Consider the following 14469-nt stretch of genomic DNA (forward strand, 5'->3'; position numbering starts at 1 on the left):
CCAACTTCACGCGGACTGGTAGGTGAACTCACGGGCTCAACCTGAGAGAATTGACCAGCCTTTACTGGTGGTAGGACCTCTTGAGAGTCCGCGCGGGTAGATACCACCACCCTGCTTATTTCTGCCGTGAAGCAGTAATGCGTTTCGGTTTAAAAGGTGGGGCAGCCGCTGTAACTATACTTGAGACCTTAGAGCTTATGTCTCAAAGTGGGTGGCGCATTTACGTTGTAGATGTCTATGGGCTCCAGTAACCACTTAACACCAGGTGGACTGTGAGATCGTCCATCCACCTAAGCAATAAAAAAAATTAGCAAGAGCAGTGCTTCGCTGAATCTACTACCGTATCGGAATCTGCCCCACTGAGAAGATCCGGCGAGAAACTCAGTGGGTAACTAGTAGTGCCTTAAATATTTATTATAATTTACTTTATTTTATTTAAGCGCCGTTCTCGACATATATCTTTAAAATATATTACAATCTGAAAAACGATCAAAAAAATATTCTTATAATTTTTAATGAGACAGGCATTCATGTATAAGGAAATCTGTTCTCAATAGCATTCGTATATTTTGTGCCAGCGGTAAGGCATAGGTACGTGCTATCATTGTGCGGTTTAAATTTTGCGACTTAATAAATATTAATGATTCATACATTATTTTAGGACTCGCGATAACCGACAAAATGCAGCGTTTATAAATATTTCTCTGGTTTCAATGTTATGTGTATTTAAGGCCGGAATCTAAATTCTTTAACTGTAACTGCATTTGGAAATTGAAATTAAGCAAAGTTTAATTAAAGCAGCGTGGGCAGGCCTCCTACGCGATGGACCAACAAACTGCTAAAGATCATACATCACTACATAGTATAAAACAAAGTCGCTTTCTCTGTCCCTATATCCCTATGTATGCTTAAATCATTAAAACTACGCAACGGATTTTGATGCGGTTTTTTTAATAGATAGAGTGATTAAAGAGGAAGGTTGATATGTATAGTAACATCCATTAAATAGTGGAGAAATCAATCATAAATTACAGTTTTCGAAGCGAAGCCATGGCGGGTCGCTAGTTATACATAGTTTAATAGTACAAAGTATAGTAGTACAATTGAAACTTCGATCTCATATGTCAAGGTGTGTCCCGACAATCAAATTTTGATCTTTATGAGGTTTGGTTACAGCCTGTCAAATGGGCTGTGGGGTCGTTTGTACACCTAGAACACTGCTATAATAAGTTAATAGTAAAAAATTTCGAATGAAACTAATATGGTGGAGTTAAAATGAGGAAGTCTGACGATAATACTTACTGAAAAAAAAAAAAAAAAAAGTAGGTATCTGAGTTCGAGAATGACCACCATAAAGCATAATAAATACAATAAATGTAATAGCAAATTATAAATTACATTTATTCTATATTATTATTTACCTTAAACAGATATTATCTATATTGCGTAATTATAAAAAATACCTACATTTGCGTAATTACTGATGCACCGCTATACTGCTTCTTTTTATCTGCAGCTGTACACCACTTAACACAATTTGCAAGCTCATTTGCGCATGTAGACAAAAAGGCGATAATATAGGTATATAAATAAATTCTAAAATACAGTCAAACCTGGATAAGCGAGAGTTCAAGGGAGCACAATCTTATTCTCGCTTATAGAAGTTTCTCACTAACCCGAGTTTCTCCATAATGCACCCTCTGAACTTCATTTCGCGATTTTCCGGATTCAAACGCATTAATTCTTTTAAGTTTATCACTTAATGACAGTACTTTAATTTTCCGTTTTGACATGATGCAGAACAGAAATTTCCTTCGCAATTTATTAACGATAAACTGAGTAAGTTCGACAAACAGGACGGTACACAAGCACACGTGTCCATTCGAAAAGCATACGATAAAATAACAACGTTATTTAGTTCCACGAAATAGAATATTCAATATTGACGAGAAAACATTACAAAAAACAATGGTAGGAAATTCCACGAAAGTTAAGACTGAGTCATAAAATAGCAGATGTTCAATTTGTAATTTGTTTTTCATTTGTTCCTCCTAAATAATATAAATAAATAAAGCTCGACTGTCGCTTATAGAGGTATAGTTAAGTAGCTGTTTCACTTATGGAGGTCCATGAGGGAAAAACGACTCTCTTACAGAGGTTTCTGTTTCTCACTAATAGAGGTTTTGGGAGCTTAAAATGACGGGTCCTGGCTATTACTCTCACTTATAGAGTTTTCTCACTTATCCAGTTCTCACTTACCCAGGTTTGAATGTATTTGCATCTTCTTTTTTTTCCTACCTATGCTGATAGCCTTGAGAGGCTATTTAAGCTTCGTCCTAACGTGTGTAGGTGAGCTCACGGGGCTCAAACCGGAGTGTTGCTAACACTGATCCTAGCAAGAGCAGTGTTTCGCAGAATCTAGCACCGGATCGAAAACGCGACCCACTGAGAAGATCCGGCGAGAAACTCAGTTGGCTGTGTCTATAGGTTAATTCGCTCGTCGGGTTCGACGAGGACGGTGACCGGGGCTTGTGGTGCCTAAAAGCACCGTTAATGGATCAGGAGGATCCGTAATGACGTGAGCTGCATCTCCTAACATATAGTATATTTTAATACGTCGTTTAAAACGTCTCCTCAGCTGTCCGTGGACCGCGCACCGTACCAACGAAAGAGCTCAACATCAAGGAGAGACTATCATCAACAGTCCAAATACGAATCTTCAAGTTCTTCGGGCACATCGCTCGTAATGAGGACTCCATTGAGCGATTGGTAGTACGGGAAAGTCGAGGGCAAAAGATCTCGCGGACGATCTCATAAAATCTGTGCCTCACTCCAACATAAATGATTGCTCTCATTCTGCGAGACACTGTGCCACAGGGCGTCGCATCGCGAGAGCATCGGTATCGCAGGATTCGACTGATGCATGACCACGACCACTTTGTCAAGAGTGTACGACTAGGAAGAAGAATATTTTAATATCTGAAGAGTGTTTTATGATAAAAAATAAACAAGTTTAATATACAATATCACATTTTATTCATTTATTATATTAATATAACACAACATATATCTCTAGCACATAACATTTTTTCTCTTCATTTATTTTAATTCAGTGCGATATTTTAGATCCGCTTTTAAAAATTGGAATAATAGTTTTTTTTTTTAAATAAAATGCCAACAATATAAAATATCTGTAGCATGTCCAAGCAATTGCATGTTTTTTTTTAAATCTCAAATTTGAACTTTTAAAACACATTATTACTGTCATAGACAAAAAATCATATTATGCGTTCGATTTTGTATATTTCATTGTTCGAGATCTCAAACTTTAGATTCAGTTGATATAATATTTTCTTCGGTTTTCACTATGACTATGACTATTTAAATCGAAAACGAATTTCACTTCTCGAGTGCAAAGAGTTAAAACAACTTTTACCGTTTAATCTAGATCGTCCATTATTTTAATTTTATTTTATACGTTTCCAAACTTTACAGTTTTAATGGTCAGACGATTGAATATTAAATTTATTATATTTAATACATTAACAATTTTTTCATTCTATGTACTATACTTTATTTTCTTGTGAAGGATATTAACGGGACGATTGTCTTCAAGACCGGTTTTGCTTCGTTACGATCATTAGTAGAGATATTATTAGCCTATGAAATCAATTTTATTGAACATCCTAGCATTGTTGTTGTGAAGCTTCTTTGATATCGTCGAGACTCGAATATAATTGTCCAATTTGTCGAAATTAAAACTATCTAAGACAAGTTTGTTCAACTAAGCACTCCGACCCATACGTTTAACGCCTCGGAATCTATACGACCTCAATTTTCACGCCAGCTACTGCGCAGTGGTTGACCGAATGTATTCCTAATCGAATGGACGATTTATCTTGTACTATAAAAAAAAATGTTTTAGCCCTACAAACAAATGCTTATTTAAAAATATATTAATACGATATAAGATACTGGAGACTCACATTCTTCATACATATTTTGTTTTACAATCTTTAGTAGAGAATTCGGATGGAGTCTAGCTAATCTCAATTTATATTATTTGGTTAATAAATTAAAGTTTTAAATCATCCCACACCGTTGTTACGTTTAGAATCGAATGAAACTCGAATCTTTCTTTTTCAACATAATGTACTGTTGCAGAGTTGTTACGTGGTTGTGATGGTTTTCAATCGTAAAGAACAATTTTTTATTGGGGGGCGAAAAGCTATATAAAATAATATTTTGTTTGGTATTAGCATCAACAGTTCGATGTTTTTAATTGTACTTACTTCAATTATGTTTATTACATTTTGTAATTATTATTATTTTTTTCAAATTTTGTACTTTAAATGACCTTTCTATAAAACTGCCAAAATTTCGCTTAAATCAAATAACCTTTCACCACTGGAATTATTATTAGTGCGGTTCAAGTTTTTGCTAGATATGTTCTTTTTGTGTATAGAGGTTGCTGCTCCTCGTTCCCAGGGGAGCGCATAATGACTTGCTCAGGGCTCACAGTGGCAAATTATATCAGAAATACGTTTCTTCAGATTCTGTTACAGAGACCGCGGGCGTACCAAGACAAAATTTTTTTTTTTAGGATTGTAGGATTACTGGTGGCCCGGAGTCATTTCCAGTTTCACCAGGACAGATGGGCGAGCAAAGGCTCAGCCAGGAGAGGTGGTATTTGCCAATAACTACCCGAGCACCTCCGAATGAGACCTGACAACTGCAGCTGCTTCGCGAATGAAAAATTATTTCTCAAATGACCTTCATGTTTTAATGTAACTAGCCAGTCGCGAAGCGTACCTACATCTACATTATCCTGGTTATTATTCCTAACGATGACTAAGTCAAGATATTTTGTAGCCTTTTAGGCTAGTTTAATTGCATAATTTTAATTTTAAGCTCTAATGAAGTTTATTTTAAACAAAATGATGGAGTTTCGTTAAACAACAATCGTTAGAAAACGGTAGGTACGTGTAACTTATATTTGACAGTGAATGTCAATTTAACGCTCAATTATGTAAATGATTATTTTCCCGTAGGCCGTAACACCGCGTTTACGAGTGGCGACCCATGACTAATATTTATTAAAAAAAATTTTTGACTTGCCAAAAAAATACATTTGCTTGGACATTATTTATCAAAATAATATACATATACTTTTATTCGTATAAACTACGCATACAGACAAATAAAAATCATTATTAAAAAAGTATATCGCACCATAAGCCCGTGCCTTTTTAATTGACCGCGGGCGCACTGATAAAAAGCACCTCCAATTCACTATTTGACAAGAATAATAAAAAATAAACAACATAATAATAACTTTATCCTTATTTTATGCTTATTCCATCCACTTTTAAGAGGTATTATTTCAACCAATCGAACAAAGAATGTATCAGTGTTCTTAAATTTGATAGCAATAAAAACACCTAATCACATTTTCAATTTTTACAATCAAGGCCATTTGCCTGGGTAATTATTATTGAGAGGGAACATTAATTTTTAGTTAGTCGTAATAGGGTAGTTCCAAGATAGATCCCACAATTTCAAGAAAATAAGTTTACTTATACGATGCATACAGTAGTTCCAATAGAAGTATGCTAATAGCATCGTATTAAAACAATCAGCCAGGAGAAATGTGTTCTGAGAAAACTCTTAAGTTATTGTACAATGATATTATTGAAATAAAAAAAATCAAATTTCTTTTATTTCTTATGCTTCCAACAGGACGGGATACTTACACTAAAATATCAGCAGAACTACAAAGGAAAGTAAAAACATGTTTTTTTTATTTATTGCCTGGGTTAAGCTGATTGCCTCGGTCACACAAATCGTGAAAGGACCCTTGTGCTTAGTGCGAGTTTTTTAACGTTCTCGATAGCGTAAAAGTTAACCCAATTTTGTATGCAGTTGGAACAGCGCCCCTAGCGGCAAACGTAGGTAAACGATTCCATTCCATACAAATATGAGCTAACTTTTACGCTATCGAGAACGTTAAAAAACTCGCACTAAGCACACCTATGTCTAGCAGCGACGCCGTGCGAGTAGATGATAATGATCAAACTACGTACAAATGTTATGTATTTATTGATATGCCTACATTGGCAAGTATCTGGAACATCATTTTCTATAAGAATCCTCCGGTATTTTTTTTAAATATCCAAAAAGTTCGACAATTAAACTACAAATGCGCCGTTTTATGTATTTATCTAACCAATTAAAATATTAAAATGCAATTTAGAGAAGCATCTAGTAGGTATTACACTTAACGAGTAGATAGCCGTACTATGAACTCACAATCTGCACTCAAGTCGCAGATAAGGAGCGGACAAGTATTTTAGACTTCCTAGAATCGATATGCAACATTTGCATTTCGTTTCGGCTACTTTAAGAGAATCATCAGTTTTAATTTCCCGCCACCGGAGTAGAGTTCATCCATACTACCTGGAGCCACTACGTTCATCCACAGTGCGTTTCCAGAGATCTTTTTTGCCACGTACCATCCGGATATGGAATGAGCTCCTCTCCACGGTGTTTCCCGAGCGCTATGACACGTCCATGAGCGACGGTAACCACTCACCATCAGGTGGGCCGTATGCTTGTCTGCCTATACGGCAATAAAAAAATATATATAGCATACTTTACTGTGTCCAAAACGCCGAAAATATTAATAAAGAGAATGAGACAAACGTAACAGCAGTTGTAATTATTTTAAAAAGAGTTGTCGGCTAAATAAACAAAATAACGGTGTACAACTGGCCACTTTAAATACAGAAATGTGCAATCTCTATAGCATAGTCCATCAGATTCTTGACCGAGTTTAACGAAAAGTCATTGTTGATTTGAAAGGTGTGAGATTTAAGGCGATACGAAGATAATTAATCCTGTTGGCGAAAAGGGAGTTTAAAATTAACGGAAAACAACATTAATTTGCTTGACTAAGCTTAAGTTACTTGTTGTTTTCTTAGGTTCGGACGGTTTAGTTCGCGCATGGACCGGGCCGCTTAGTTAATTTGAGTTGTTCGTTATGTTGTATGAATTTACTGTTACGCGAATTGACCGCTAGAACTCTGTATTAACGGATTAGATAATAGAGTCATATAGAAGTATAGACGTTATAAGTCAGCTGTGGCTTTTGTGAACGAAGACGAAAGTCGCTGACAGACCAAAGCGTTGGAAGGATTAGGTCTGTGAAAGTTTCGATTGCCAAATGGAGTTGTGGGATTACCCTGGACTTACCCTAAGCTCAATTCAATTCTGATAACTTTAGATACCTTAGAATCAATGTACCTCTCTCACGACATTGTCAGATTCAAACGTTTGTTGCAAACATTACATTACACACTGTTCTTAATAAAATTTCACAGCAAGCACATACAGATTTGTCGAAAAAAAATTTATTATAACAAAAAATAATTATATAAACATTCTGTCTAGTGAAAATCAAATTCGAGATCACATAAAAGTCAATCTCCTGACTTCCGTGTAGTTTTAAATTAAAGCAACGATTTGATACATTTTCAGGTCGCCAAAGTCGATTTTTGAGAAAAAAATATTTTCCACCTTCGCCTAACAACGATTATCCCCTCGTCTTACAGTTTAAAAGACATAGATCTTAAAAGACAGTCAATGAATATTTCATATTCGATTTTTATCAAATAGCGTTTAACGTTTTAAATGTAAATTTGATGCTGGAAGTTCATTTGGCGTAGCGTACACGTGTATTTGTCCTAAAATGGCGATATTTGGAGGGTTATTCGGTTAAATTTGGTACAAATACACGATATCGTTCACGTAGTCTGACCGAAATCGCGCTGAATTCTCCCTCGGCTGGACCCCTATGATCTTCAAGCCTCCGCTTGTCCGCTGGTCCTTCGTAATACGGCGACACTTTAGAAAACAGTGCGCTTCCAGAGACCTTTTTTGCCACGTACCATCCGGCTTTGGAATGAGCTTCCCCTCTATGGTTTTTCCCGAGCGCTATGACATGTCCTTCTTCAAACGAGGCTTGTGGAGAGTATTAAACGGTAGGCAGCGGCTTGGCTCTGCCCCTGGCGTTGCTGACGTCCATGAGCGACGGTAACCACTCACCAGGTGGGCCGTATGCTCCTCTGCCTATACGGCGATTAAAAAAAAACTTGCATACGCGGCATTACGCAGTGTTCGCTCACACGGCTTACACCCCGTAAACTCCCTCCGAACATAAGAATTTCCCTTACTTAGGTTAGCCGTGGGAGCACTATGGTACGTGAGTTGTTTTGACGACGATCTAGATCTTAAATTCATGCGTAGTTAGATATCGGAAATTTTCTTGGTGACAACGATGCAACACGATAACCCCCTTATCGTGGTCGCCGCAAGCTACAGCCTTGACCCGGCGCACCAGCAGCTAATCACTTTCGACGCCTTAGACACATCCTGGAGGATCCACTTACGGTGGTATTGGATGCGACTAGTTCCAACGCTAGTGCAGCTATATTATGGGCCGATTTTCGACGAGTTTCAAAAGTGCGGTGTAAATAGGATTAGGCCGCTGAGTTTCTTGCCGGACCTTCATATCTAGTCGCGATTTCGTTCCGAGGGTAGATTCACTAGCGAAGTAGTCGGGCGAATCTTAGCAAGCCTTCTACTTCTCGTCTGAGCTCTCCAGCGTCGACTAGCGTCTTCGTGAAGCAGCAAAATTCATCAAACAACCAAGATTACCCCAAAAAATTCCCCTTAACCCAAAAAAAATCGCTACCATCACTGCCAAACGCTACACCAAGTAAAATACCAGCATCAAATATGTTTCTTTTTAGAAAATAAAATTTAAAGGTAATGTTTTTTCGGCGAAATTTTTTGAATTGCTCATAAAAGTAAAAGTTTAATTTTATTCGTAAATTGACATTACGAAAACCAATATCGATCTTACGGAACAATTTACAATTTTTATTGGAAGTTTATCCATTTCATCTTAGGTATGTGTGTTTTCTGTGTGCTCCTTGTAAAACAGCGTAAAAACATGAAATTATACGGTTATGTGTTATCGTTATCCCCAATACTATTAAGTAATCGACATAATAGAAATGGAAAATTGGTACTTAATTAGACAAAATCATTTTTATATCACACATAATAGAACATTTGGATGAGAAATTTTAACCAAGTTACAAGATAGATGCATTTAAAATATTATTATTTACATTCATCTACGATATTCCGACGTTTATAAAGCTTTTGATATTTTAATTTGAACTTTCAAGGCTATTCATAAAAATGGTACGGGCATAGACCTGGCTCGCGGCGAGTCCTGTGCCGCCTCCGGCCCGAGACCTACCCTTTGCTTCTCCGTTTCGATAAACTCCAACACGGCCATGTAGATAAACTTATATTGAGCTTCGTTCTGCACCATACCGGACCTTTGGTCGCGCACCATCTGCACAGTGCGATGTATGTCGATCTCGCAGTCGAACCCTTCCTTTCTTATTTGGTCCAAGATCATATCGATGACTATGAAGGTTCCCGTCCGACCTATACCCGCCGAGCAATGAACACATACGACCGCCTGCGCCGGAGGATCGGTCCCCGTCATTATCTGCTGTAGCCTGTAGTTCACGTCCAGTAGAATGTTGAGCACGCGACCGGGCTCTGAGGGAACACGATGGTCCGGCCAGGCCGTGAAATGGAAATGATATATGGTCCGCTTCACTGTAGTCTCATCTTTTTTCGTGACAAGGAACCGTCGAAGCGTATAATCCGGCGTGGAGGATTCGAATTCGTTAAGTATCGTGTACTTCTTGACGACCTCTGTTTTGTTCAAGTCCGGCCAGTACCTTTCGCATTTGACCTTCCCGCGCTCGATCTCCTTTGTCGTCATTATGATGATGCGGACGTCCTCTTGCCATATCATCGACCAGAACGGGTATATTGTTGTCGAAAGACAGCCTTGAGTAGCTATGTACGTTTTGTTGTACACGTGTACAGTGGGCACACCGTTTTCGGTTTCGGTCGCTGATTTCGGTATTGTCGTATTGAAATAATTCGGGTTGGGACGAAGAACGCTCGGTTCGAACGCCGGCAGCTTGTGTGTTCCGTTGCCGTGCACCTTCTTACTTGATTTGACCGGCTCTTCAGTTACGATAACGCTTGTATGAACAGGCGATGATTTATCTTTAGCTTTCGACGGCGTACCGTCTTTGCCGTTTTCAGTGCTGCCGTTCCCTGTGAATTCTTGGGAATCGGAAATGGAATCCATACTGTCACATCGAATGTAGTTGGCATTGATGTAATCTGAGCCCGGAGGACCGTCAGGGGGGATGTCCTTTAAAATAACACGCGTGTGATCGAATGGTATAATATTTTTGTATCTGTTTTTCCTAATATTCTCCGGTTTCGAACCCTCCATTCTGTCGAACAACTGCAAGTTCTCCATCATCTGTAACGTTTCGAATTCCTCCCAGAAACCTTGTTTGTAGGCCATGCTCTCGATGGGTCCCTCGTTTTCCTTTTGAAGTTGTTTTACGCGCGTGTGAAAATGTCTTACCTGTATACGTGTAGCGTTGAAGGGTTGGATTAATCTTAGTACCTCACCAGTAGTCTCGACCATGGGAAAACTACGATAGTATTCTATTAGACTTACGAGATCGTCAAACTGTTGCCCCCCACCTACGTCATATTTGTTGTCCTTTCGCCTAATTATCACATGTGTAACTCGATCTCTCGTGCGAACGGACAACACGAAGTCGCCAGGTTGCCTTTGGGATTCGCGAACGAGAAACGACCCGTTTTTTCCGTTTTCCATCATCATTCTCTCTGCTTCCTTGGCAGTGAGCTGCCCGTGGTACCATCGTTCGGTTGTTGGATCTGCACAGTTGAGAGGCGTTTTTAACCTAATTATATTTCCATTTTTTTCTCTTAGCTGGCATTGATTGTCCATATAATATTGGACGAGTTCTGACAGGGTAGCAAATTTTTCACCTCCATAAAGATCGAGAAATTCGCCGTTGTTCTGAATTTTTATATGAGTGACCTCATTTCCTCTTCGGACGGAGAGAGTGAAATCTCCTTTATTACTTGAACTTGGCCTGGCCAGGAAATACCCATCGTGACCGCACTCCATGAGCAATTTTTCCGCGTCCACACCATTCAGCGAGGGGTGGAACCATCTTCGAGTTATCATCTTACACTAATAGAAAGCACCACTTTTGCAACTTACAATACCTTAAATATTAATTCAGTGTTTTTTCTTGTTCACTTCTGAATGCCCGTACATTTTCATCAACCATCTGGAAATAATGAAAACAATACTTAATTATTTTTTCTTCATTTCATAATATAATTTACATTTTAACGTAATTGTTTTGAAAGAGTATTTTGAAAGAGATTATTCCAAGTTATTTCAACATTGGAAATAAACTGTGATAAATTCTGAATGTTTTAACTTATACTGCCAGAAAAGAGTATGATTTAAATTCTTTCAAAGTACTAAAGGCCCATATTAATATAAACATTGTGTATTTATTTATTTAAGTATCTTTGTATGTTTATATTACCTAAATGTTTTTATTGTGTGTATTTGTTTTATAATATCTACTTAGAATATCAGATGCTTTTTAAACTTTTTGGATGTTGTACTCTTTTTCTTTTATTACACATCTTAATTCTTTATGACTGTTACAGATTCCTTGAAGACTTTTTTTAAGTAATAGTACATTGTGCACCAAGGGAGAAAAGTAGGACACTTCCTCCCGCGTGTAAAGTTGCCAAACACGCGGGATGAGTTGTCCTAATTTTTTCCCATGGTGCACATACTATTTTTTCATTGATATTGCTGTAGGTACATGCTAACAGCCCATTTAAGTTGTTACCATTAGACATAAAGTATAAATTCATAATTAGCAGAGTCTCTAGAGTGAGGGTTTGCAGTTTCAGCAACTTAGTATTCAGTAACACCTTTTTTCACTTTGCTAAAAGTATGTGATGTGTGTTCATTAGAGTTAAAAGCTTGGCAAAATATAGTTTTAAACTTACTCTCTAAGCTTTTTCCCTACCTTCCTATTGGGATATATGAATGGTGATAGAACTTTAGATGAATCAGAGAAATGGCTCGTTTTGTTGAATTACGAGATTCATAACCTATTTGGGTATTTTTGCTGAAAACAAAACCAAGTTGTTGGAAACTTAAGTAAAGTTATTGATTTACCACATGTTTTGGTTTCTGTTAGATATCAAGTGGTATTGCATATAGAAAAAATATATTAAATGGAAAATGTTTGCAGATTTGTATATCGCAATATAAATAGAAAAAATAGGCAACAGGATTACAATTCGCTAATTTATTATTGTGTTCTCGACTGGCTTAAAGTGACATATAGCCTTGCACTTATATGTATATATGGCAATGTAACACAAAGGTACATTTCTTTATTCATTTTACGCTTTTTCCTTGTACTAGACTCGCCTATATCGACCACAACACACACTACTCACCTCATAAAGGCACCCGTGATGTACAATCCCGGCGGTATCCCATAATATAATAATTATACGGATCTAAGTACTGTTGCTATGCTGACTTTAGATTTTTTACACACGATTTTCAAGGGCGTATACACTGAATACACTGGCACGGCTCGAATGTTAACCTAATGTTGTAATTAAAAGCATAAACGAACATGAAAATGTGTTATTAAACAAAATAAATCGTAAATTAAATTATTTAGCACGAAAAGCTGAAAATGAATTTTGTTCTTTGAGTTGCCTGGAGAAATGTCAGTCTAGTGATTTTGTAGCCCATTTGTGCCTTGACAAGTTGTCAACAGAATGTCAATCGGTTTTTGAACGAACTTCCAATTTTGTTTCTATACTATTTTATCTATACAAATTAGTTCGAACGTTTAAAATTTATCTTACTATAAATTAATGTGTTAGGTAATTTTAGAAATGAGCTATAACCTAATTTCCAAGCGTTTAATTAATGGACAATAACAAAGCACTTCGTACCAAACGATATATATTTTGTGTTAACATTGCTTTATGATTGATGTAGGTAGGTACTGCAATTATTACTATCGGATGTTTCCCTTATTTTCACTCAAACCGTAGAAAATATACAAAGAATACAACAAAAGGTCTTATACGAAAGATTGTATACAGTTAGTTCATCAGATAGAAGTAAAATAGCCTTGGTCATTATCTTAATTTTTTTTGTATTATCTTTAAGGGTTGAGAAATTTATTTTGTTCGATACTTTAATTTTTGGAATTACATAAAATCCACAAAAGGTGGTTTTTGAGCATTTTCTTAGTGCGTTAAGGACCTTCCTCAATGGAATTAACAAGGACCACAATCATACTACTTGGTTCTTATAACTGTAGTATGTTCTAATGAGTAGTATAAAGAGAAGTTTCAGATATGAATTAAAATTTAGGCATAAGAATATTCGTATATATCTGACAAAGTAAACATTTTGAACGTAAATAATTTTCATACATGATTCATGTCTATCATTTTAAATTACTTGTTTTCAAATTGTTTTAATACATTTTATGTTTTAGTTAAGTGAAATTTACAAATAACGAACTTAGTGATTTAAAATACAACACGATCTGTATAACATTTTTATTTGTGTACATGTTTATTTTTCACCATCCGCCGACGTAACTTTTTGACTTTTGCCAAAGTAAGATGAAATGACCTTTTTTACCGCTAGCCTTTTACTGTGAGATGAATTTTCTCCTGGCGATTTAGGAGACTTGTTCCACGTTTCGGCAAAGCTTTGACGACGAAATACTTTCCCCAAAGATTGCCACTTTTGGTCAGGAGTGATCTCTTTTTCCTCAAAATTATCTTTACTGCCTGAAGGCCGATCACCCTGAAAAATATTTTTTTTAGCAACGGCAAAAATATCTTAACAGATTGTATTAATGCAAATGCTTACCTCATTGGATTTAGTTGAACGTAGTTGATTTCTGAAGAAATTAGAAATCGATTTCTTCCATGTCTTAGGATTTTTATAGGAAGTTAGTTCCAAGCTGTCTGTTCCTTCAGCAGGAACTTTGTTTGGTTTCTTTTGGCAGATATCATTGCTTTTGGATAACGTATCATTTTCAGGCTGAGAGCCTTCTGGGCACAACATTTCCGGTTTTTTTTTCAGTTCTTAATTTTTTCACAATTCAATAAATCCAAAATTATTTGTGTATTTTGTCACCAGTTGTCATTCGTGTTTATTGTTGTATTTTGTTTTAAATTCAAAAACCGAAACTATATAGTTTTGAAATATTATTAATAAAACTTTTTGGTTTCAATCGCAAATTTATCTGTGGCAGCACGCTTGAAAATGTAAGGTAAGGTGAGCCTAAGATATTTGGCGGAAACGCGAGGAGGGAAGTTGTGTGATTTGCTTTATTTTGTCTATTTAGTGTTTCTTCAGGTTTCAATATGTAATAATGGTGGTTTATTAACTGTTTAATATCCTCC

The 14469-nt window shown here is 36.7% G+C and overlaps 2 protein-coding genes and 1 long non-coding RNA gene across 3 annotated transcripts; 1 reads left to right on the forward strand and 2 right to left on the reverse strand.

Moving 5' to 3' along the window:
- Nucleotides 1–214: 214 nt before the first annotated feature.
- LOC134200015 (uncharacterized) lies at nucleotides 215–3008 on the forward strand. The gene is made up of 2 exons (XR_009974760.1): nucleotides 215–1581; nucleotides 2639–3008. It is a non-coding gene; the product is annotated as an uncharacterized LOC134200015 (long non-coding RNA).
- A 4-nt stretch (nucleotides 3009–3012) lies between these two features.
- On the reverse strand, nucleotides 3013–12810 carry LOC101737822 (tyrosine-protein phosphatase non-receptor type 11). The gene is made up of 2 exons (XM_012691934.4): nucleotides 12481–12810; nucleotides 3013–11276 (listed from the first exon to the last, which is right to left on the reverse strand). The coding sequence occupies exon 2, from the start codon at nucleotides 11168–11170 to the stop codon at nucleotides 9260–9262; it is 1911 nt and encodes a 636-aa protein (XP_012547388.2). The 5' UTR covers nucleotides 11171–11276; nucleotides 12481–12810; the 3' UTR covers nucleotides 3013–9259.
- A 786-nt stretch (nucleotides 12811–13596) lies between these two features.
- LOC101736406 (uncharacterized) lies at nucleotides 13597–14251 on the reverse strand. The gene is made up of 2 exons (XM_004927687.3): nucleotides 13931–14251; nucleotides 13597–13864 (listed from the first exon to the last, which is right to left on the reverse strand). The coding sequence occupies exons 1-2, from the start codon at nucleotides 14126–14128 to the stop codon at nucleotides 13628–13630; spliced, it is 435 nt and encodes a 144-aa protein (XP_004927744.1). The 5' UTR covers nucleotides 14129–14251; the 3' UTR covers nucleotides 13597–13627.
- Between the last annotated feature and the right edge of the window lie 218 nt (nucleotides 14252–14469).

Source organism: Bombyx mori, chromosome 13, assembly GCF_030269925.1.
Source record: "Bombyx mori chromosome 13, ASM3026992v2".
Classification (NCBI taxonomy): domain Eukaryota; kingdom Metazoa; phylum Arthropoda; class Insecta; order Lepidoptera; family Bombycidae; genus Bombyx; species Bombyx mori.

Excerpts from the sequence above, each read along its gene's own strand:
- LOC101736406 (XM_004927687.3), bottom strand. The coding sequence starts at position 14,128 with ATGTTGTGCCCAGAAGGCTCTCAGCCTGAAAATGATACGTTATCCAAA. Across the intron at positions 13,865-13,930 it reads GTTCAACTAAATCCAATGAG|GGTGATCGGCCTTCAGGCAG; the intron begins GTAAGCATTTGC and ends AATATTTTTCAG.
- LOC101737822 (XM_012691934.4), bottom strand. The coding sequence starts at position 11,170 with ATGATAACTCGAAGATGGTTCCACCCCTCGCTGAATGGTGTGGACGCG.